The 23,659-nt window shown below is 35.7% G+C and overlaps 3 protein-coding genes across 8 annotated transcripts; 2 read left to right on the top strand and 1 right to left on the bottom strand.

The window, feature by feature from the left end:
• Positions 1–3,673: 3,673 nt before the first annotated feature.
• ttll2 (tubulin tyrosine ligase-like family, member 2) lies at positions 3,674–5,501 on the top strand. The gene has a single exon (XM_067384314.1). The coding sequence runs from the start codon at positions 3,709–3,711 to the stop codon at positions 5,479–5,481; it is 1,773 nt and encodes a 590-aa protein (XP_067240415.1). The 5' UTR covers positions 3,674–3,708; the 3' UTR covers positions 5,482–5,501.
• Positions 5,502–5,551: 50 nt separating this feature from the next.
• On the bottom strand, positions 5,552–23,642 carry si:ch211-140l13.3 (centromere protein J). 5 transcript variants are annotated; one of them, XM_067384310.1, is made up of 17 exons: positions 23,419–23,642; positions 22,888–23,174; positions 19,571–19,667; positions 18,861–19,043; positions 16,192–16,276; positions 15,242–15,344; positions 14,188–15,167; positions 13,968–14,052; positions 13,349–13,555; positions 10,826–10,924; positions 10,164–10,224; positions 10,010–10,074; positions 9,719–9,820; positions 9,498–9,635; positions 8,747–8,831; positions 8,146–8,266; positions 5,552–8,063 (listed from the first exon to the last, which is right to left on the bottom strand). In XM_067384310.1, exons 2-17 carry the CDS (start codon positions 23,149–23,151, stop codon positions 7,877–7,879), a joined length of 2,862 nt encoding a protein of 953 aa, XP_067240411.1. In that variant the 5' UTR covers positions 23,152–23,174; positions 23,419–23,642; the 3' UTR covers positions 5,552–7,876. The 5 variants fall into 5 exon arrangements, with proteins under 5 accessions (XP_067240411.1, XP_067240408.1, XP_067240410.1 ...); XM_067384307.1 differs by having other exon boundaries at positions 5,553–8,063; positions 16,192–16,306; XM_067384309.1 differs by having other exon boundaries at positions 5,553–8,063; positions 13,355–13,555; positions 16,192–16,306.
• On the top strand, positions 16,395–18,842 carry gpr31 (G protein-coupled receptor 31). Of its 2 annotated transcripts, XM_067384318.1 has the most exons (2): positions 16,395–17,421; positions 17,752–18,842. In XM_067384318.1, the coding sequence occupies exons 1-2, from the start codon at positions 17,140–17,142 to the stop codon at positions 18,097–18,099; spliced, it is 630 nt and encodes a 209-aa protein (XP_067240419.1). In that variant the 5' UTR covers positions 16,395–17,139; the 3' UTR covers positions 18,100–18,842. The 2 variants fall into 2 exon arrangements, with proteins under 2 accessions (XP_067240419.1, XP_067240418.1); XM_067384317.1 differs by having other exon boundaries at positions 16,395–18,842.
• Positions 23,643–23,659: the final 17 nt, after the last annotated feature.

Raw genomic sequence — 23,659 nt, 5'->3', positions numbered from 1 at the left:
TTTTTTAATAGAGCATGTGAAAGACAGAACATTAATCCCTCAACATCATTGAAGTAGCAAAAACAAGACAGAACATAAATATTACCACAAGATTAAAATTAGAAGTAATGTTTTTTGTTGTTGTTTTTTTTTTGCACATGTATAAGATTATGATTATCATACAAGACAATCTTTACAGCTTTTATCAGCAATGTTCTAAAGGGCATTTCTGCATAGAGGATCTTCCTGAGATACTCGTATAGATAGTCTGAGTAAGTCATCATGAAACATTTTTTAAAAATAAATTAAAGAATCATTTGCAGATTAAACACTTCCTGAAGCTCAAATGGTGTTTCAAAGTTTGTTTGCATTATAGCATTGGCTATTGCTGTTATTAAAGGCAGAATGCTGAAAATGAGAGGTGAAACAATGTAACAACGAATCAAAATAAAGTAACGTTTACAGTGAAGTACATTCTGTGCATCTGGGTTATAATCATAGACTGTAAAAAAAGATATAATACAGGAAATAACTCAGGGTACTAAATCTCTGAATGATGATAAATATCTGACTAAGACAATCAACAAATTACAAGAAATATTTTATGGCAGTTCATAAAAAAAGTTAAACACTTTAAAACATGTGATTGGATACCAGATAATACAAATATTGTGTCAACATTATATATTCCAAAAATTCAAGGATTAAGTCTGGATATAAACACTTTGTGTTTTAGATTCATTTTAATCAAAAAAATGTTTGAACAAATAAGAAATCTAAACAAGAATCTAAAGTCAAAATAAAAAAAAGTATGAAATTATGATCTATTCTCGTTTTCTTTAAGCAGTGAGTATTTTACATGACATTCTACCTCCAGTTTTAGTTACCATGACAGGAGTTAATTCATTGCCCAGTATGTAAACAGCTGGACTATAATAACCTCTGTACGCAGCTTGCTTCAATTAAGGTTGTGGTGTAACTCACTGTATTTAGTTGTGCTTTCACCCTTATGTTAAACATAACAAACTAATGCAATGTAACATATTACGGTTTATGGTATATAGCCTGTGCACTATTGTACAATATGTGTAGCCTAACAATACAGATCAGCGCTCTACTGCAGCTACAGTGTTTTGCGTTGTAACCAGTAGATGGCAGCATTCACACTGACCGTAAACTCTCTCGGGCATGTTTCTTAGCTTTCTATGGGTGTATTGTGATCTCCAGTAGGTGGCAGTGTTTTCTTCTTGTCTATTATGGTCGGATCTGAGGAAATGTGGGGATAAAGGAGAGAGAGAGAGAGAGAGAATAACGTTGTTCATCATTTTACTTAATTGTAATGTCATTAGGCCTACGTGACATTAGGTCTACGTGTTTACGACTTCACTTATAAAATGTGTTAAATTTGATTGCCTATTCCATTTACATCATAACATTTTAGTAGTATTTTAGTATTTTTGAAGTGTTCGTTAGCTATACTATATTCGATTTAGACCTTCCCGAGACTATTTTTAAATCATATGCAATATTTGGAAAATATATTTAACCAAAAAAAAAAAAAAAGAAAGAAAGAAAGAAAGAAAGAAAGAAAGAAAGAAAGAAAGAAAGAAAGAAAGAAAAAAAATATATATATTAACCCTGATTCACGTATGGTGACGTCACATGCTCTGACCACGCAACATAACACTGGAGTCAGCAGCTCACATGGCGCGCTTTTATTCGAAAGGTTTCCTAGCAACGAAAGATGACCAGAGCAGAGCACAAAAGGAGCCTCAACCTGTCTGACAGGAACTCTGTGGAGGATCTCCCAGGCAACACAGCTCGCTCAGGTAAGAGTGATTTATATACTCTACAAACAGGGAAAGCTAAAACTGAGGTAAATTATATGAATAGAGGTTTAAAATAAGATGTGCTTTGTTTATTTTGACACCGGGCAGAATTTAAAATGTTTTGTTTTTTGAGTAGGCTTCTATGACTTTACTGTACATGCACAATAATATTACAGTATTAATCATTTCTCTTAAGTTTGTCACGTACTGACTACCATAACTAGATTAATCCAGCGCATATGACTGTATTCATCAGGAATTTGTACACACACACAGGGACATTCCATAGGCATAATGGTTTTTATACTGTACAAACTGTACATTCTATCCCCTACACTACCCCTACACCTAAACCTTTTAATAAAATATTGTTTAGTATGTTTTTAAAGCTTTTTTAAATTTGAGGACTCATGATGTCCTCATAATTCATGTTTACGTCGTAATACCACTGTAATACCCATGTCATTATACAAATTTGTGTCCTCAGAAATCACAAAAATGCACACACACACACACACACACACACACACACACACACACATACATGTATATTGAACACACAAACATTTGCTGCTCAAGAAACATATTATTATCAATGTTAAAAACTTGTGTACAATTTTTTTGTCAAGTTTTTTGGATAGAAAGTTCAAAAGAACAGCACTTATCTGAAATAGACAGCTTTTGCAACACTATTCACTACTGTTCAAAAGTTTGGGGTCAGTCAGATTTTTGTTTTTGGAAAGAAATTAAAGAAATTAATAATTTTATTCAGCATTTTTATTTAATTTTACTTTATTACTTTATACTTAATTTGTCCCTATAAAGGGAAAATTGTCTTTGACAATACAGGTAAAAGCTGCACAACATAACACTCACATAAATAACAATCACACACAATCATGTCCTTTGATTTGAATTCAACAGCCTTGTAGCCAGAGGAATGAAAGAATTTCTGTTGTATCTAAAGATTTAATTTTATACATTAAATTGATCAAAAGTGACAGTAAAGATTTATAATGTTACAAAAGATTTCTATTGCAATGATGCTGAAAATTCAGGAATGAATTACATTTTAAAATGTATTCAAATAGAAAATATTTATTTTAAATTGTAAAAATATTTCACAGTATTACGTTTTTTGCAGTATTTTGGATTAAATAAATGCAGCCTTGGTGAGCAGAAGAGACTTCTTTTAAAAACATTAAAACATTTTTCCAATCTAAAACCTTTGAAAAGTAGTAGTAGCATTGGAGGGCAGTATATATATATACTGCCCTCCAACGCCCTAGAAAAGTGGGGTTGTGGACAATATTGGCATGAATCCTTTTTAATTTGTGATAATTTTGCACTGATAAGGGACAACCAAAACTACGAAACATATTTTATTATACAAACAGTTTATACATAGAAAAAAACTTAAATTATCGATTCATCAACATATCCACCATTAGCAGCTATCTGACCTAAACTGGGCACGAATTGGTTCATTGTATTCTAAACTTAATTGGCAAACAATTGTTGAAGCTATTAAGGTGTGCTGACCCAAAAATCTTTTACAAACCTGGGCCAGGTTTAAACCAGTAACCAGCATCACAGCTCATTTGTAATCAAAATGAAAATGATTATTGCTGGTCTTCAATGATAATGTCAAGTTACTTTAATGTATTTGCACCAAAAAATTAAAAGGATTTATGCCGATATCGTCCAAAATCTTTTGGAGGGCAGTGTATGTATATATATATATATATATCATGGCCTGCATTTGTAAGAGCAATTAAGAAGCTGTTTACATTATTGTCCAAAAATTACTATCCATTGATTGGAGAATTAAATGAGATTTTCCCTATTCCCCAGAATTCAGAGAATTGTCTGATTTCTTGGAGGTACTGGGATCTTCTCTATGGCTGAAAAGGAATGTGATTTTGCTCCGCTGGTGTTCCGACTGCATGGAGGAGCTCCGCAGGTGGTACGTGAAGTGCTGCTGGAGCGTGGATGGGAGGAGTATGATGAAGAGGAGCAGGAGGAAGGAGACTGGAACCTCTACTGGAGAACCTCTGGCTTCCGAACCTCTGACTACAAAAACATCCTGCCCTGGCAGAGACTGAACCACCATCCCAAAATGACCCACATTACACGCAAGGACTATCTAGCACGGCATTTGAGAAGAATGAAGGGCGCTTTCGGTGCAGCTTTGTATGACTTCAGCCCTGCTGCTTTCATACTGCCAAACGAATACACAAAGTTTCTAGGGGTGTATACTAAGAATCGCACCGATGACGGAGGGAAGTCTTGCTACTGGATTTGTAAGCCAGTTGACCTGTCGAGAGGAAGAGGTATATTTCTGTTTAAAGATATCAAGGACTTGGTCTACGACTCTTCGGTAATCATACAGAGGTACATCAGCAACCCGCTTCTCATTTCAGGCTACAAGTTTGACCTGCGCATTTACGTTTGCGTAAAGAGCTTCTGTCCTCTTGTGATTTACATGCACCAGGAAGGCCTAGTGCGTTTTGCGACAGAAAAGTACAACCTTGCTTCTTTAGACAACCTATACTCTCACCTGACAAACACCAGCATCAATAAGTTCGGATTGTGCTACGCCATGGACAAAGAGCGAGTTGGCCGAGGATGCAAGTGGACCATGAACAAATTCCGCTGCTTTCTTCACAAACAAGATGTTAACGAATTTCTCTTTTGGCACAGGATCAGCAATATCATCACGTTGACTCTGCTCACAGCCGTTCCTTGCATTCCCTCCAACCCCAACTGTCTGGAACTGTTGGGGTTTGACATCCTCATTGACGCCAGCTTCAAACCATGGCTTTTAGAGGTCAACCACAGTCCGGCACTTTCATTAGACTGCCCTGCTGACGTAACTGTCAAGAAAGGGCTGATCAACGATGTAATCGACCTGATGAATTTCAGGATGACTGATAGTTTCAGACAGAAAGGATACCTCAGAAACAGATATACAAGATCAGGTAGCCGGTATTTACAGCCAAAAATCCATCAAGAGTTTTTGCTGCCCAAAACTTTGCATGATACTTCATCAGGCAAGAGAAGCTGGAATCAGTCTATCCCAACCTCTTCAAGTTCTCAAGACACTGTGTTGTGTTCTGTAAATGCTTGCGCTAGAAATAACATCAGGTGTGCTTCTTGCCTCATTCACCCCAATTCAAAATCCAGAACGTCCAGTGGACATGAAAAGGCTCCTCAGAAGTTTGAGGAAATTAACATTGAGGTGGAATCTGATGACCTAAAACTCACAACGCTTAAAAGTATGAGGCAATCACACAAAAATGCACCATCTTCCATATGCAAGTTACCTTCTCTTCACATGCATAAACCCAAGTCCTTAACCGTCCCATGGAACCACAGGACTCAGGACAGAGACGTCCCTCCTTGTCGTGTTGGAGACTTCATATTGACCTTTCCCTTTAATGAGGCTACATGGAAAGCCTCTCAGGACCAAGTGGATGTTAAGGTTGTCGTGAATGAGCTCCGTAAACTCACAAACAGACTGGCATCTTCCTTTGGTGAGAAAAAGAGGACAAAGGTGGACAGCAGTCAGGGTTGTAATGCTGTCAGGGACAAAACTGAGTCTCTGCTTTGGGGACCAAAAGATCCACCTCTTCTCAGCGAATGCTTCTTCTCAAATTCAGAAATCAAGTAAAATGGTTTAAGTAGGTCTGAGTTTTTCTAAATCTCTTACAACACAAAAGGAGGGAAGTGGGGAAAGCATATATATATATAGAGAGAGAAAGAGAGAGTCAGAAATTTATTTTTGCGTTAAACATCTTTGACATGTTAGCAATCATTACCCATGTCAATTAAACACACTATTTTTTTAATGTTTTTTGAACAGTAGTGTATATTTTATGTATACATTTTCAAACATGAAACACATCCCCAGATTTACTTCTTAGGCTTAATTTGTGATATCGGATGGATTACATGTAAAAACAGTCAAACACACTTATAATTACATATTTTAAAGCTCTCACAATTGTTAAATGCATAACATCAGTGAAATTTAAGTTAACTTATAACCCCCTCTATATTCTTCATGTGCCAATTTCTGTTGAACAGAACAATACTGTGACCAAATCAGAAACTTCTGAGTGAGTGATATCTGATTAAAATGATATATTTTTAAATAATAATGTGTGGCTTCTTGTAAACAAAATGAGCCCTTTCATTCATAGATGTCACTACAGTGGACAGCTATTCAAAAAGCCACTTTCTTGCATATGCATGGGTTTTGATGGCATAGTTGCACATCAACCAATAGAATCTTGATTAATCATCTGGGTAGGGTTGCACCAGCCGTTCGTAAGTTCTTTCTTAAATTGGAACGTAAAGTCCACACTAGTGGCTTAGTAACTACTAGCTAGTTTGTAACTAACTCTGTACTTTATTCGGTTGCACCATTTGTTCTTAAGGCAGAACTTAGCTAGTAGCTCGTAAGGTCTCCGTAAAGTAATGCGTAGTCGCATAATATGACGTTTACCTTCAGTTATCCTTCAAATACAGGAGCAGAAGTTGTTGAAATTCCGTGAATTTCAGTTTATCCTTCATTCTGACTTATTTTGCCTCACGTAGCTAACAGTAAAAATAAGTTCCCATTAAATATAATAGCCTACTACTTAATCATATATGTTTTTATATGTAAATAACATTCAGAAACTGTATTTGAAACGAAATTAATAAGGATCAATAAATAAATACTGAAACAACAACAACAACAAAAACATAAGAAATTACATTTATTGATTATGACTGATTTTATTTGACATGCACAACACCGAGTGATAGGACCGATGCACACAACGGGTGATAGGACCGATGCACACAACGGCGCGCTGTTTAACAGGTTTGTGTTGAAGAGTGTCTAACAAAGTAATCTTTTCACATGATGTTCTCTCTCTTAAAATGTAAAGAGAGTGTAAATGTCAGCAGCATCATATATGTGTAAAGAATGAAGTCTGTCAGGTAAAAAGAGCTTATTGATGCAGTTCAGTCAGTCTGCTATTTTATTCCAACCGTTACTCCTGATAGGAGGCTTCCGTAAATATTTAGTGTATACGTAGAGTTACGCTTCAACTAAGTTTAATGGTGCAACACAAAAATATTTAGTAGTGCGTAAGTTGTAACTTAGTGCCCATTTACGTCAAAACTAGTCTACGTTGTAACTTGCGCACAGCTGGTGCAACTGGCCCCTGTACACTAAATTGGACATCACTAGCTATATTTCAGCTACAATTCATGCTATTACTATGCCTGTAGTTCTTGAAAATACTTGTCTGCAATATACTTTTTTTATTGTGTTTTAAGAATGTAATATGCAGTTACATCGAAAAAGTAATGTACTTTACTTGTAATGCATTACTTGTTACATCAAAAAAATAATCATTATATAATTTTATTCATTGGCTTGTTAAATATACACAATATTACTGTGTTAATACTGTATTATGTTTAATACAGTATATTTTCATTTAAAAACAAAAACACATACTGTCGACTCAAGTGGACGTCTGGAAATCTCCTTAAAAAATGTTTATTAAAAAAAAAAAAAAAAAAAAATCAATAAAAACACACAGGAAAAAGATCCTGACTGAGGTTGTCATAATTCATGCATGAAAGGTTTAGGACCAAAATTACATAAGGAAGACATTTTTTATTGAACTTGATCAAAAATAACTGTTTCGCTCAACTGTTTATTTAAGATATTTATCCCAGCTATCCGTCTCCGTTATTTTAGGAATGTTCCTCTACTGAAACCAGAGTGTTGCAATGTAGTACAATGTCCCGACTAGGTCAGAAGTTCACAAGTCTTCACCTGAATACAGTATCAGATGTGGTCATGCTGAGAGGAACTCTTAGCAACACAAGACACTTGCTGACAGCACATGTAAAAACAAGCAAGCATAGTTCATCCAATTGTCATTTACAATTTATTTATAGGTTTAGATCAAAGAGTTTAGATGATATATATATATATATATATATATATATATATATATATATATATATAAATATATATATAAAATTAAATGAAAATGGTTTCACTTTTTGTCCATAATGATGTATTCATTGCTCTTAATGCGAACCCTCCCAGATGAGAACTTTGTCTCTTGCCTCCCATTCATATAGACAGTTTTAACGGTTCCATCCGGGTACATCCTCCGCTTGTATTGTGAAGTATGGATCTCTCTCTGCCCGTTAGTAAACTCCACCATCTTTTCACCATGTCTGTGGAAGCAGTGTGTAAGGGAGTAAATAAAAAAAGAAAGAAAGAAAAGAAACAAACAAGAAAGGCAAACATTAATCTTACTGTGATATCTTGACAATAGTTCCATCTGGAAAAACGCTTTCCTCTCGACCATCGGAGTGGAGAATCTTGACGGTGCCATCTGGGAAGGATATTTCCCTTGTGCCATCAGGATGATGTGTTTCTAGGGAAATGTAACATTTAAGCAGACATTTAAAATCCCAAATTCACAGTAAAATTATATTGAAATAATTAAATAATAATTTTTACTCAGAAACTGCTAGTAAATTTTACAAATAATTGCAAAGAAACTAAAAGTAAAGGCTAATTCACACTGCACAAATAGATGCAGACCAACGGCGACAATCACCAGATTACAGCCTACATAATTTCTCAGACATTCCACTACCCGACAAAAGCCGATTGAACATGGAAACATTAAAACAAGCGCTGAACAATGGCAACAGACACTGACGGGTAACACACTGATCAGACAAAACCCGCCGAAGTGTCAGTGTCTGTTGGTGCAGTGTGAACTGGCATTAACACATTGAGTTAAACATGAAATGTTGAAGTAGAAAGACTGAAATAGTAATTTTTTTTAAGTATAAGTCAACAAAAGAACATCTTTCACATGAGTGTTTTTTTTTTTTTTTTTCCTAACCTCTTTGGTTGTTTGGAAACTGTACAACCTCCAAACCAGATGGATAGGTTGAGTGTGTTGTTTGAGCATCACAATAGTAGTATATCTAAACATAAAGAGATAAAATGGATAACTAAGAAATTTAAGACAGTTTAATTGTTAACTTGAATGGCAAAACCAACCAATCATTTGAAAATGAACAAAAACTGTCTGAATGTAATGCATTTAAAGCATGAACAATAAGCTAAACTGCAGTGCTTTGGTACAAAAAAATTAAAACTATTACTGAAAAAATAAACTACAACTAATACAAAAATACAAATGAAATAAAAACTATTTAATCAGCATTAAAACTAATGGAAACCATACTAAAACAAACCAAAATACAAAAGGAAATAAAAATTAAAAATAAGTGAAATTGTGAAAACTGTAAAAACCCTGACTACAAATGCAGGAACACAGACAAAAGGCGTGAATTACGGGACACAAAAAACAAAAGCTTAAGCCTGTAGAAACATGTTAATGTTCTGGTGGATGACCACAAAATACTTAGTCAATTTTGAAATGTTGCAATACAGCAGCAGTAACTGTGGGAACAGACTTGATAATACATCCTTGGTGCCAGTATGACGTCAGAACACAGAGGACTAATTCACCGCTGGTTCTTTCGACCCCATAGGAAAATTTCGAAGGAACCAGTGGTGAATTATACTTTCGGTTTCTGACGTCATACCAGCACCACTGTATTCTCTAAGGGACTCATGATACACACCACGGTCCCATCAGCCAGTGTGCTTTTAACATCTCCATTGAAGAAAGTAACAGTGACCGACTTGTCAACACCAATTTCTTTCTTCGTTCCATTGCGAAATGTGATCACACGACATCCGTTCAAAAAAAGACGTTCAACCTAGGAGGAGGTAGAACATTTTGAAAAAGGGTTGGAAGATGTATTTAATTCAAATTTCAAAATTTGCAAAACACCCCTCTTACTCGTCCATCTGGATAGTGAGTTTCCTCATGTACTTTGTCTTTTCTGGCCTGGGATGCCATTTGTGCATCATTGCAGTCAGTATGATGATAAAACAAACTTCCCTGTGAACAAAAGTGTCATTATGATACTATGATGCATTGTATATTTCATAATAGAAACTGGGTCAGAGTCTATTAAGTTGTAATGAGTGATTCATGGGATACAGTACTCTTGAACTGTGTGTCATTACTTCATGCTCCAATTCTGAAACTGAATTAGGTGAACTATCGCTTTAAGAGAAAAGTAAATACCTTTCCGCCTCGTGAAATGATGCCATTGTTCTGTGGACTGTCAGTGGAAAGTGCAGAATTCTTTCCTTTTGTAAATTGAACAAGTTACATCTACTTAGTGATGACAACTTGTATTTTAGTTCATAGGAGATGAAACACAAGCAAACATACTTACTCAAAAAGCTGGCTGTGCATTCAGTTATCCTATTAGCTTTGTTAACAGAGCGTCCATTTGCCTGTCCATTAAAGCACAAGAACCAAGAAGAACTTAAAAAAACAAGGAAATTAAATGCCTTCAATGTCAGTTATATATATAAAACTGACACTTATATATAACTTTATATATATGATCTGTATGCTTATGCATGCATGTCATAATAACATCCACAGTGATTGATTGAATAAATACATCACATGTTGCTGCATTTATTCTGTGTGCCATTTATATTGAATATCTCTTTGTGTTCATAAATTATGAACAGGGCAAACAATTACAAAATAAAATCAGGATTTAACACTTGAAATGGAGATGTGTAGATGCATTGCACAAGCATGAATTAGTTATAAAGAGCTGAGTCAATTATCTGACACTGGACTTTGAGAGCCACCATGAATTATTTCTGAAGAGCTTAAAGGGCACTTGAGAACATATTACACACCTCAACGGGTTTATAGGAATTGAGTTTATCTAAACTAGTTGTATGGGTCCTAGCAAATGACAAAAAATAAAAAAAGGAAATATTTAATTTAAAGTAAAATAATATTTTAATAATTGATATTTTATATCAAGACCAGTTCTTGTTTGATAATGCACATTAATAATGTTATCATACTAACATCAATCTTTTGTGTCTTATGGATGGTGGGTTTGTTAAAGGCTGGAGTTGCGCTCCTAACATGAGGGGTCTTCTGTGGTTCCTCTCTGCTTTTCTCAAACTGAAGCACAACATATGTTATTCATTGAGGCAAATGGCATATGGATATATATATATATATATATATATATATATATATATATATATATATATATATATATATATATATATATATATATATATATAATTTCTTTTTATTTTTTTATTTTTTTCTCGAGTAAAGATCATAACCTACAGAGAAATATTGCTCCTCCATGCTTAAAGATTTAGGTAAATGAGATGATACATTAAATATCAAAATAATTTTGTCAAATAACACTTTATTTCGATAGTCCCCCAACATACAGGTGCTGGTCATATAATTAGAATATTGTGAAAAAGTTAATTTTTTTATTGTAAATTATTTAAAAAAATGAAACTTTCATTTATACTAGATTCCCTACATGTAAAGTAAAACATGTAGGGAATCTAGTATTTCATAAAACATCAAAAGTTTTTTTTATTTATTGATTAGAGCGTACAGCTAATGAAAGTCCAAAATCCAGTATCTCAAAATATTAGAATATTTACATTGAGTTTCATTAAATGACCATCCCTACAGTATAAATTCCGGGTATCTCTTGTTCTTTGAAACCACACTGATGGGGAAGACTGCTGACTTGGAAATGGTCCAGGAGACAATCATTGACACCCTCCACAAAGAGAGTAAGTCACAGATTGTCATTACTGAATGTGGTGGCTGTTTACAGAGTGATGTATCAAAGCATATTAAATGCAAAGTTGACTAGAAGGAAGAAATTGGGTAGGCAAAGGTGCACAAGCAACAGGGATGACCACAAGCTTGAGAATACTGTCAAGTAAAGCTGATTCAGACACTTGGGAGAGCTTCACAATGAGTCAAATGAAGCCGGAGTCAGCGCATCAAGAGTCACCACACTCAGAAATCTTCAGGAAAAGGACTACCAAGCCACTTCTGAAACAGAAAAAAACGTCAGAAGCATCTTACCTGGGCTAAGGAGAAAAAGAACTGGACAGTGAACAGTGGCCGAAAGTCCTCTTTTAAGATAAAAGTAAATTTTGCATTTCATGTTGAAATCATGGTCCCAGAGTCTGAAAGAAGACTGGAGAGGCACAGAATCCAAGCTGCTTGAAGTCTAGTGTGAAGTTTCTGAAGTCAGTAATGATTTGGGGGGCCGTGACGTCTGCTGGTGTTGGTCCATTGTGTTTTATCAAGTGCAAAGTCAATGCAGCCATCTTCCAGGAGATTTTGGAGCACTTTATGCTTCCATCTGCTGACAAGCTTTATGGAGATGCTGATATCCTTTTCCAGCAGGACTTTAGCACCTGTCCACAGTGCAAAAACCACTTCCAAGTGGTTTGCTGACCATGATATTACTGTGTTTTATTGGCAGCTAACATGCCTGACCCCTGAATCTATGGGATATTTTCAAGAGAAAGATGAGAAACAGTCGATCCAACAATATACAGATGATCTGAAGGCTCAATAGTGCCTCAGCAGTGCCACAGGCTGATCACTTCGATGCCACACTTCACTGATGCTGTAATTTGCTAGGAGCAAGTCATTTGCTGTAATATGTGCTGCCGAGTATTGATACCAAGTATTGAGTGTACAAATGAACATACTTTAAAGAACTTGAACTTTTCTGTTTTGAAAATCCATTTTTTGATTGATCTTAGGAAATATTCTATTTTGGACTTTCATGAGCTGTACGCTCTAATCATCAAAATTAAAAAAAAATTTTTTTAAAATGTTTTACTTTACATGCAGGGAATCTAGAATATATGAAAGTTTCATTTTTAAAAATAATTTACAAATAAAAAATGAACTTTTTCATGATATTATAATTATATGACCATGACCTGTACATTCTACTGACTATAAGTAACTTTGCAACTTACATGTCAACGACATGTCAGTTCTACTAACCCTAAACCAAACCTGACAGTCTAATACTCTAATGAGAGTTAGTTGACATTTACTTGCAAATTAATGAGTTAGTTGACATGTAGTTGCTTATAGTTAGTAGAATGTCTAAAGTGGACTATTGAAAAAAGTGTTACTGTTTGTTCATTCAAAAAGATCATTTTCATGTTGCTCTTTCATTTCATTTCATTTTGCTGTGCTTTCATTTGAAATATAATTTAAAAACATGAAAATAATAAATATTCTTTAGAGCAAAATTGCCAAATGTACCAAGGCACTTATAATAAGACAAAACTATCTATATTTCAATAAATAAAAATAAACTTTAAAGGGAAAGCAAGTTAACGATATTGGGAAATACTGTATAAACCTCTTTAACTTTAGATTTTGCTGAAAACAAAACTTAATGTCTTATTTAATTTATATGTAAATATTAAATGTGTTTACATGTTAATAAAAAATAGTAAAAAAAATTTTTTTTCTGTGTTTAAATATAAATATTTAATATGTGGATCATCATTGAATGAGGTTTGAATTTACTCTCACTGCTCTGTATGATCCAGCCTGAGGAGTAGAGGAACCAGCACTCTGGTGCGATCTCTTGTTTGTACTGAGCCTTCTGTGAAGCTCCTGGTTCTCTCGGGTTAGGGCATCCACACAGCTCTGGAGGAGACTGTGGGCCTGTGACCAGTGAGACTCCCTCTCCATCAGCTGCTGCTTCAGAGATGAGATCTGCTCTCTCAGATCCTACAGTAAATGCACAATGATTTTAACATGATATGAAGTACTCTCTGAATGCATATTGCTATTAAAATCTTGTAAGGATCCTTAAAAAAAGGTCTGTTTTTTTTTGGGCATCAATGGTTCCATGAGGAACCTTCAACATCTATAGATCCTTTCCATTGCATGCTCTTTATAGTGGAACATGTTCTTTACACTAAGAAAAAAAATGGTTCTTTTAAGAACTACTTACTGAAAGGTTCTTTGGGGAACCCAAAATGATGGTTCTATGAAATCGCTGTGAAAACTTCTTTTTGGAACTTTAGTTCTATTTTAAAGTGTATTAGAAGTAAAGTGGTGACCTTTACAAGGTCACACATGGAGATGCAATGTGAAAAAGGAGGAAACTTTGGTCTAAAATATCTTATATTGTGTCTACCTGGGGTTCATGAAGTTCTTTCTTAAGCCTGAGCAAAGGTCTGCAGCCATCCTCACCATTAAAACCATGCTCTTCCATCTTCGACCTACTCAGGAATTCATATATATTCAGGAATATGTTAAATCAGAGATAGAAACTTGGGTTTCAGGGCTAAAGTTTTTCTTCAAAATACGATTATTTTTTTTTTGTTGTTGAAAAAGTCATAATCTTTGTACAAAACCTGATTGAAGTATGTGGTTTCTCTTGCTCCATGCCATGTGTGACGTCTTCTGGAGTAACCTTGGCTTTTGGAAATGTCTTTGTAAGAGGTTCAGGAGCAGAAGGTGGTCTAAAATCACTGTTGGCCCCTCTTTCTTCTGTTTTCTTGGAGCGGTTAGCCATAGACCCGTCTAAGCTCTTGAGCTCAGAATCACTGCTGAAGCTCGAAGAACTAGACATAGGAGTTGAAGTGCGATTTTCTTCATTGAATCGAGTCTCACTCGGAGCATCACTAGCGTAGTCGCCATCCGACAGATCCAGACTCTGATCTTTGTGATCCATGTGCCTTGAAATATAATGAGGAAACAGACTGTGAGGCTGAGAGTTGGGTCCGTCTTCACTGCTAGTGCTGTCGTTAGATTCACTAAGATCCAGTGACTCCATCACCTCGTCGGTTAAATTGACTTCTTTAGATGTATGTCCACTTTGATGGTAGTGTTTGGTAAGACAATTTTTCTCATTGACTTTGACAATGTGGTCATTAATTTTTTTAAAGCCAACGCTCCTACTTTGTGCCTGAGCAGATCCACTTGGCTTACTTCCATTGGTTTTACCATAATTCCTCATGACTCCTTCACTGTGCTTACTTTTAAGTGAGGCTGCATTGTTAGCAATATTAGCAGTCAGAGCTTTGACTTTCCCTTTGTTGTTTGATGAATAATTATCCTCTTGTAGAGCAATTGTCCTCTTTAGAGAGTCTTCCTGGCCAGATCTTTGGTCACTGAGGTTTCCTACACCCTTCAGTGCAGGACTGCTCCTATTTGGCATCTCTTCAGTGGGTCGTACCGACTGCTGACTAGGCTTTATGTTCATTGTTTGTGGCCTAATAGAGCATCTCCTCTTCACAGTTTGTGAGCAGTCCTTACCCTTCGAAATTCTAGATGTTCCTTCTCCTTTACGAAGGAAATTCCTCTTCTCTGCTCCTATGATTTGTGTACTAACCTGTAAAACAGAGAAGATAATGCTTAGAACACGTTTAAACTGCAGGAGATTTAGTTTTTAAATGCAACTCATACCTGATGATTCTCATATTGGAAAACAGCATGGTCTGTTTTCAGATGTTCTTCAACAAACTCTTCAAATGTTTTTTGCTCTTCTCTTAGTCCTGGTCGAATAGGCCTGTAAATGATAGCTCTTTTGAAAATGTACAACTCTCATACTATAAATGTCGCAAATATCTTCTATTAAATATCAAAAGTTTTTTTTTAAAATGTTTTTGAAAGAAGTCTCTTATGCTCACCAAGGCTGCATTTATTTGGTCAAAAACACAGTAATGTTGTGAAATATTATTACTAATTAAAAGAACTGTTTCCTATTTTAATATAGTGTAAAATGTAATTTATTCCTGTGATGCAAAGCTGAATTTTCAGCATCATTACTCCACTCTTCAGTGTCACATGATCCTTCAGAAATCATTCTAATATGCTGATAAACATTTCTAATTATTATCAATGAAAACAGTTGTGCTGATTAATATATTTTGTAAAAACCATGATATTTTTTTTCAGGATTCTTGACTGTAAAGTTCAAAAGAACTGTATTTAATTGAAATAGAAACCTTTTATAACAATGTAAAAGTCTTTACTGTCACTTCTGTTCAATCTAATGCATCCTTGCTGAATAAAATTTTATTCACCCCAAACTTTTGAACAGTAGTGTTTATGAAAACAATTAGTCTCTCAAGTGACTTGAATTGCTTATTGATTTATTAAAATATGCAATATGATAATTAATATAATAAATATAAAAAACAGTTCAATTAATCATAAAAAATTAAACCAAGCAGTTCATCAGACCAATTAAGGCAGTTATATTATTTATAACTTGTGTGTTTCAGCATTTTACAGCAACTTCAAAAGTGGCTCATCCAGTCAGAATTTAAATATAAACTATAAATAAATATAATATATAGTTAAATATATATATATTTTATTTTTTTTATTATTTTTTTTGCATCATATGATACCTTTCCTCTGGGTTTGGTGGGCGACCTTGCCTCAATCCGAAAGGGCTAAGAGGACAGTCTTCTTGTGCAGGTTCTGAAGACTCTTCTTTAATAGGAGACAAGCATCTGAGCTCTGCTGATGGTGCAACATTGAGATCTCATTTAATATTATAACTCAACTTATTGACATAGTGTTGTGTCAGATCAGGTAATCTGAACTTCGAGAAACAAATGTTATGCAATTCATCTTTCCAACATTATGCAAGATAATATAAAGTCTTAGAAATTAACATCTGCATTGTTAGGTATATTGAACTAAAAATCGGCTTGCTATGTAAGACTTTTAAACAAGTCAAGTCCTTTTGCTATAAAAGGCAATAGTTGCCCCTCAGCTATTTTTTTCACATATCTGCTCATGCTCGTCTAGACAAGTCACTAAATACTACTAATGTACAGTACAAGCATAGGTGTTTAGGACAGAATATCAATAACCATCACATTGTTTCATGTACATTTGTTATAACTTGCATGGTGAAGTCAACACGCCCACTATTGTACTGCCTAAATATGCTCAGTTCTTATGAGATATGATCTTTGCAAATAGATTTGACTGTATGTCTTCTTTAGCTGACTTTTTTAACAGTTCATTTGCTTTGTCCATTGTGTCAACCTTCCTGACACTTGATCTCTATCTGTGCAAGCTCACTGAGTGAGTCTTTATAAAAGATTTCAGTTGTCTTTAATGATGACACTTTTTTGTCTTTTTCAAAGCAGTGCGTGACATCAGGCATTTAGCTTCTCAACAGGTTGAGACTTGAACGTTCAGGCAGAGGAAGTGCTTAGCCTTCAAGTCTGAGCAGCTTTAAAAAGCTCTGCTTTGGGAGAACAGACATCCAAAGGTGTGGCGTCTACACAGGTTAGGAATCGGTTTGGACCAGGACTCTTTAAAATATTGCAAACTACACAAATATGAGTGTCACGGACAAACCGGACGACACGGACAACATCTGTCAGGAGAACATAGACAATAACCGAGCGCTGTATATTTTCTACTCTTCTGTGGTAGGTCTGGAGTTTATCTTGGGTCTCCTGCTAAACATTACAGTTATCCATCTCTTCATCTTCAAGCTCAAGTTCTGGAAATCTAAAACCATTGACATTTTCCTGTTCAATTTGGTCCTGGCTGACATTTTGTTGCTGATTGGATTGCCCGTAAAGGCGTATAACTTTCAGCAATGCAGTGAAAATAAGGTAGTGTGCAAAGTACAGCTCTTTCTGCAGTTTCTCAACCGGGGAGCCAGCATCGCTTTCCTGACGGTCATCTCCATTTACAGATATTTTAGCGTAGTCCATCCTTTGAAGAGGAAAGTCATAAGGATTTTGAAACATTCGCCTCAGATTTCTGTATTTATCTGGGTGCTACTGGGAATTTTGACGATTCCGGCCATGACGCAAAGTTTTATCAGATGCAACAGCAATGAACATGATGAGGAACTCAGTCCTGTCATTGTACTGAGGGAAGTTGTGTTTTTTACCCAGATTCTGATCCCCTTTTTTGTTCTTGTGTACTGCTCAATACAGATTATCAAAAAACTCAAAAAGACATCGGTGGGCGACAAGACTAAACTCCGGAGAGCGATGTTCCTCGTCACTTCGGTGGTTCTCGTCTTTGCTGTCTGCTTCTTACCTTATGCCATTACAAGAGCAATACAGCTGAAGAATAATGGGCTTGTGATGAAAGAGGAAAAAGATACTGTTGTTAAAGTGTACGATGGGCTTATTTGTCTCTCTTATCTGAACTGTCTGCTGGATCCAATCCTGTATTGCCTGAGCAGCAGTAAATTTAAGAAGTTATACATGTCAATCTATCTCCCCTTTCTGCTGGAGAAGGAACAACCAGAAAATTCAGACGACACTGCAGATGAGTGAGCGAAACATGCCAGCTGAAAAAGAAGATTCTTTAAAAAGACTATTGAGGGAAATTCAGTGAATTATTTGCAGTTGTTATGTGTTTAATACATTTTGAATAGTTGACATATCATGTCCAAGACTTATTTATTTTTTAAATGTTTTTGTTTTTTTTTAAATCAAAGTCTGGATTTTGGCTTTGATCATTTTAAACAACCCCATTTGCCTTTACTAGTTCATTTTAAATTGTCATGTGGTGTGAATTTTAAATGCAGAAATTGTCCATGTGTTTTGCTTATGACCTCATATTACTTTACCTTTTAACAGTAAATAAAATATGAGGTCACAGATGTTGAATGCATAATAATGACAAAACAATTAGCCATATCCTGTTTAAAATAGTTTTAAATGAAGTAGCATTTCGTCACACTGAAGCATCTCCAGTTTAATTTTTGAACAGCCTAATCTTCTGTTTACATTACGTGTCTTGCACATATTGGACATTCTGGTGTGAGTGATGTAGATTTGTAAATGAGTCATAGACAGTTGTCTGGTTTTTCTTTAACTGGAAAGTTATGATACAAGAGACTTCTCTGTCAGGCACAGAGGAAGAAATGTCTAAGATTTTATGTTTTATTTGCATTTCATGTTAATTTTTTGCATGTATTATTATTATTGTTTGATTATTGATATGTAGAGAATGTAGTGAATTTTATTACAACCCTATTGTAAATGTACATTTTTCAAAAGACTATAAAGATAAAGGACTTCTCGACTCCTACCATTGCTGTTACTAGTTGCCAGATCCTCTGACTCATTCTCAGCCTGGCCAGAAAATGAGAGTTTGGTTGAGCATTCCTTGAAGGCATCTAAATTCTCGGTAGGTTTGAGGGGATCAGCTTCTGAAGAACTTTGAGGTGTCTGGGCTTGCCCGTGAGCTAAGAATGTGGGAGATAAAATCAGTCCTGAAAGAGAAAGGAGAGTTCTATAATGAAGAAAAAGAGTGGTTGATTTACTATACCATATAGTGGGAAGCATACTGCATTGGTGAACATGATTTTCAACATTTCAATCAACCAATCAGATTTGAGGGACAAGTTTACAGTTTAGGCTTACAACCATGGTTAGGTGCTTCTACATGAGTGTTATTCACCATTTCCCTCTAATTTTAGGGAAAAGTTATGGGTAGGGTTAGGTTTGGGGGTAGGAATAGAGTTAGGACTACATTTTCAGACAGGAATGTTGTTCCTGGACCAACATATTTTTTCTTACTGGGCAAAGTCACCATACTGCATTTGTAGTGCTGGTCACTTGGTGGTTAAAGCTGAATAAAAGGCAATGCATATGCCACAGGTATAATAACAGATTAAAATTGCATATCTTCCTGTAAGTATAATTTAAAAAGTACAGCATTTCAGAAATGAAAACCTAAGATAACCATCAAAAACAACTTAAATCTTTGTTATGTGCATGAGGGTTTTTCCAGTCATACCTGGACCGATCAGAGAGAGCAGAGCGTTCTGTTCCTGTAAAACCCTCTGCAACTGCTTCACCTGACGCTGAAGGAGAAGCTCATTTTGGCCTGGATTCTGTTCAGACAGAGATATGATCAGATATCAAAATCAAAATCTGTATTGAGATTCGATATTTAAAGGTTCAATACTCTATAATCTGCATCGAGCTAATAGAGTCACTTGTTGCAACAAAACTATTCCACATTTCTTTAAAAATATATAATTATTAGTATTAAACACTGTGGGATGTTTAGGTGACTGTACTATTAGGTTTTATTAATTTACAATAAGTCACCATGAAATAAAAATGGACCATTCCTATTTTTTATGGAATATTGCAGTATTTATTATAAAATATTTATTCGTGCACATCATAATTTTTTTTAATTCACGTGCCCTCATATTCTTTAATCAAAATAACTTCCCCTCCTTCATGCAGCAGCACCTCTTCTTTTCTCTGATGATGTGTTTACTTTTGTGAGTGCGGGACAACCTGTCACTCACATGAGTTCCACCAATAGCAAACCACAAACATCCAACCATTCAATCAATTCCCCATAGACAAAATCAAGTCCTGCCCTAGACTTTTTCCTTGTTCGAGAAGCCGTTTCACTCAGAAATACAATATGTCACAATAGAGTGGTGCAGGGATGACGTCAAAACCCAGAAGACTAATTTGCTGCTGATTCCCTCAAGATTTTCCTATAGGTTTTTATAATGGGGTTTTTCAATTTATGAGTGAAATAAGGTCTGTGGTAAACATAACTTGAAAATACTTGGACATTAGGCTCTACAGAAAGCACACACACCTATATTGAAAAAGAATTTTGAAGCTGTTAAGTTTATTGAAAAACATATGTTTCTAATAAAAACATTTGGGGTGTGAGTGCAGTTTAAAGGTACAATATGTAAAATTTTGCAGTAAAATATCCAAAAACCACTAGGGTAGTGTTATATATTTTGTCCAGCTGATTACTAACAATATCTCTAATGTTTTCAACTACTTGTAAATCATGAGAAAATTCCCATTCTAAACAGTGACACGGGGCAGTGCAGTCGCCTGTCAATGACGTCAGTTACCTTTGTTACCGCCTTTACTGACGTAAAAACCACATGACAACAGTGCCGTGGACAAATGCGGAAGTAGTGTCTAGCGTCCAGCAAACCACTAGCTTGCTTCAAGCAGTTCCTTATTTACTTCTTGCACGTTTTATGGTGGATTGTGTTACTTATTTATGGAACATAATTACTGTTTATCATCTGCCGCTGGTTCTGTCGACAAGGACAGCTCCCGTAAACTCATGACCGGAAAAGCGGAAGTGTCATAATAAAAGTCCCGCTGCTCGTGAGGCGTGTGTTGATCAATCGCTCCAGCTCCTCGTTCAGCTCCCGCAACACTCGGTCCTGCTCTACTTCATACTACAGTAACGTTAATAATCACATCCACGAACATGAGTTCTTCCAGGCTCCAATCCCTATTCATTTGCACCGTCCATTGAGATGGAGACCACATGTCCCAAGTTTCCGCTCTAAAACTTGGCATCATCAAACTACGCCTTTGTTTTGAACAGGCTTCTAGCGACCTCTAGCGGAAAGAAAATATCACAAATTGTACCTTTAACAAAAACAAAGTATTATCAAGTTATGTTTACCACAGACCTTATTTTACTCATGAATTGAAAAACCCCATTATAAAACCCCATAGGAAAATCTCAAAGGAACCAGTGGCGAATTAGTCATCCGGGTTTTCACATCATCCCTGCACCACTCTATAGAGAAGAAAAGACTAACGCTACTTCTGAATTCATGCCGACTTTAATGTAACAAACCTTTTAATGTCTACAGAAAAACTGAACAACTGACAATTGAACCACATACTGTAAGCTTAAATTTCAGTGTTTTGACCAATTGAGTATTTTTTGTCTGCCTATAATTGGCACAAAAAAAGAGTAAAGGTCATTGCACACTGAGTCCGAAATTCGCATGCGAAACTTTCGCACGTTAAAAAATAAATTCGACCTCACGTTATGTCAATCGCATTTGCACACTGCCTCCGAAACTTTCGTCCGTCAAAAAAATATTCGGATCAGGTTCGATTTTCTGCGTTTTTCGCATCCGTGGCACGCATTTTGAGAGACGTTTTGACAATTCAGAGCCACCGTACGCGAATGCAAAAATACAGAATGCCATCGGACAAGTTGATCCACGTCGTCTACAGCACAAAACAGCAGCACTGAATGACTAACAACGTGAGGTATACAAAGAGACCGAATATAAAGACAGATTGTGCCAGTAGTAAAGCATCAAACAGAGCCACTGACATTCTGAAGTAAACTTTGAAACGCTCGGATAATCCCGCAGCTCCTTGATGAGGTGAATTCTCCTTTCTCTCTATGCAATCTCGGGATTGAATAGACCCAATATTTTCTCTTTCTTTTTCTCTAGGAGACAACTAATCGTGCTCACTGCTTGAAGACTTCATTTTGTATTGTTTTGCGATTTGTTTTGCGATTTTTTCGCAACGCATTCATTAATACGCATAGGACTCAGTGTGCAAGGTCTCGGTGCGTGACGAATTTTTAGGATTACGAATACGAAAAAACGCATGCGAAAATTTCGGACTCAGTGTGCAAAGGCCTTAACACTTTATTTCGAAGGTACACTTTAGACATTCTGCTAAACATAAGTAACAACTACATGTCAACTACCAAAGACTAGTACTAGATTACTAGTAGACTGCCTTTCTTAATATCCACTAACACTTTATTTTGATGGTTCACCAACAGACATTCTACTAAGCAACTTTGCAAGTGCATGTCAACTTATTCTACTAACCCTAACCTAACCTGACAGTCAACTAATACTCTAATGAGAGTTAGAGGTTGTTTAAAATCAAAGTATACACATTAAATAAAAAATGTTTGTGATTTTATGTAACGATTTACCAAAAAAATAAAATAGCTGCTAAATGCAGTACCATACTAATAAAAATGCAAATTTCAAAGGTTTCTTTTTACAGAAAATGTGTGTAACATTACTGAGTGCTTTTCAGAGTGAAATTCATGATTATTGAATATCAGAACATCATTTCTGTTTACCTGTGATCTCTTTATGAAACAATGCGATATAAAGGTAGAATTAAGACAATAGCTTTCTGTGTAAACGTGGCTTCATCTCACACACCTGCAGATTCTGAACTGAGATTCTAAAGGCCACATTCAGCATTCATCATATCCACTAGCTCATTAATAAACAATACATGTTGATAAAAATTTAAATACCAAAAGAGACTAACCTCTTGAGGGGATCTTTCAGACATATGTTGGGCAGGTTGGCAGGCAGATCTGCCCATTTCAGATACCCGCTGTTCCTCAAAAGCCTCCTGACTCACCAAATTAGATGGAAAACTGGGGTCAGATTCACTCATTGGAGGTAGTTGGCAGCTCGACTGGCTTTCTTCATGATGCTGGACAACAGAGCTGACAGACTGAAAGATGTTTGTCTTTTGACTCAAACTGGTTTCTACCACAGTACGGTTTTGGGGTATTTCTGCAGACATTGCCCTCAAGTTTGACTGTAGAACTTTGGGGAAAGATGTTTGATCATTGTTATGAAATCAATCATTTATCATTATAGAATTAGTTATGGACAAACAAATCAATCAAGCAAACTAAAAAAAAAAAAAAAACTATATAATCCTATATAAGTCTTAAATATCATGCCTTGAACAACTGAATACATAAACACAAAACTGAAGCAAATAACAAATTAAATGAATAATGCAGCTTAATCTGTGCAACTTAACATCAACAAATCTACAACTTACCTTGATCAATTTTTTAATCTGGTTAAAGTAAGCATATACATGTGTAGACTTGTGCAGCCATGCTCGCCCTACAGCCGACAGTTTCAACTGTAGTACAGTAGTTATAGTAACTGTAAACAGTGGACGTTGATACCAGATTAAAATGACAAACCTTGATTGCTTTCTACAGTTTTGCTGAATGGGGGTAGGCTGGGGAAAGCAAGCTAAAAAATGTGTGTTTTTTCTGAGAGTGCATGTTTTG

The sequence above is a fragment of the Chanodichthys erythropterus genome, chromosome 4, assembly GCF_024489055.1.
Source record: "Chanodichthys erythropterus isolate Z2021 chromosome 4, ASM2448905v1, whole genome shotgun sequence".
NCBI classification, from domain to species: domain Eukaryota; kingdom Metazoa; phylum Chordata; class Actinopteri; order Cypriniformes; family Xenocyprididae; genus Chanodichthys; species Chanodichthys erythropterus.
This window is presented reverse-complemented; position numbering and strand designations above follow the sequence as displayed.

Coding starts and splice junctions, on each gene's coding strand:
- ttll2 (XM_067384314.1), top strand. CDS start 3,709: ATGGCTGAAAAGGAATGTGATTTTGCTCCGCTGGTGTTCCGACTGCAT.
- gpr31 (XM_067384317.1), top strand. CDS start 17,140: ATGAGTGTCACGGACAAACCGGACGACACGGACAACATCTGTCAGGAG.
- si:ch211-140l13.3 (XM_067384307.1), bottom strand. CDS start 23,151: ATGTCTGCAGAAATACCCCAAAACCGTACTGTGGTAGAAACCAGTTTG. Junction 14,053..14,187: donor AAACCACATACTTCAATCAG/GTTTTGTACAAA, acceptor ATTCCTGAGTAG/GTCGAAGATGGAAGAGCATG. Junction 10,075..10,163: donor ATGCACAGCCAGCTTTTTGA/GTAAGTATGTTT, acceptor AATTTACAAAAG/GAAAGAATTCTGCACTTTCC.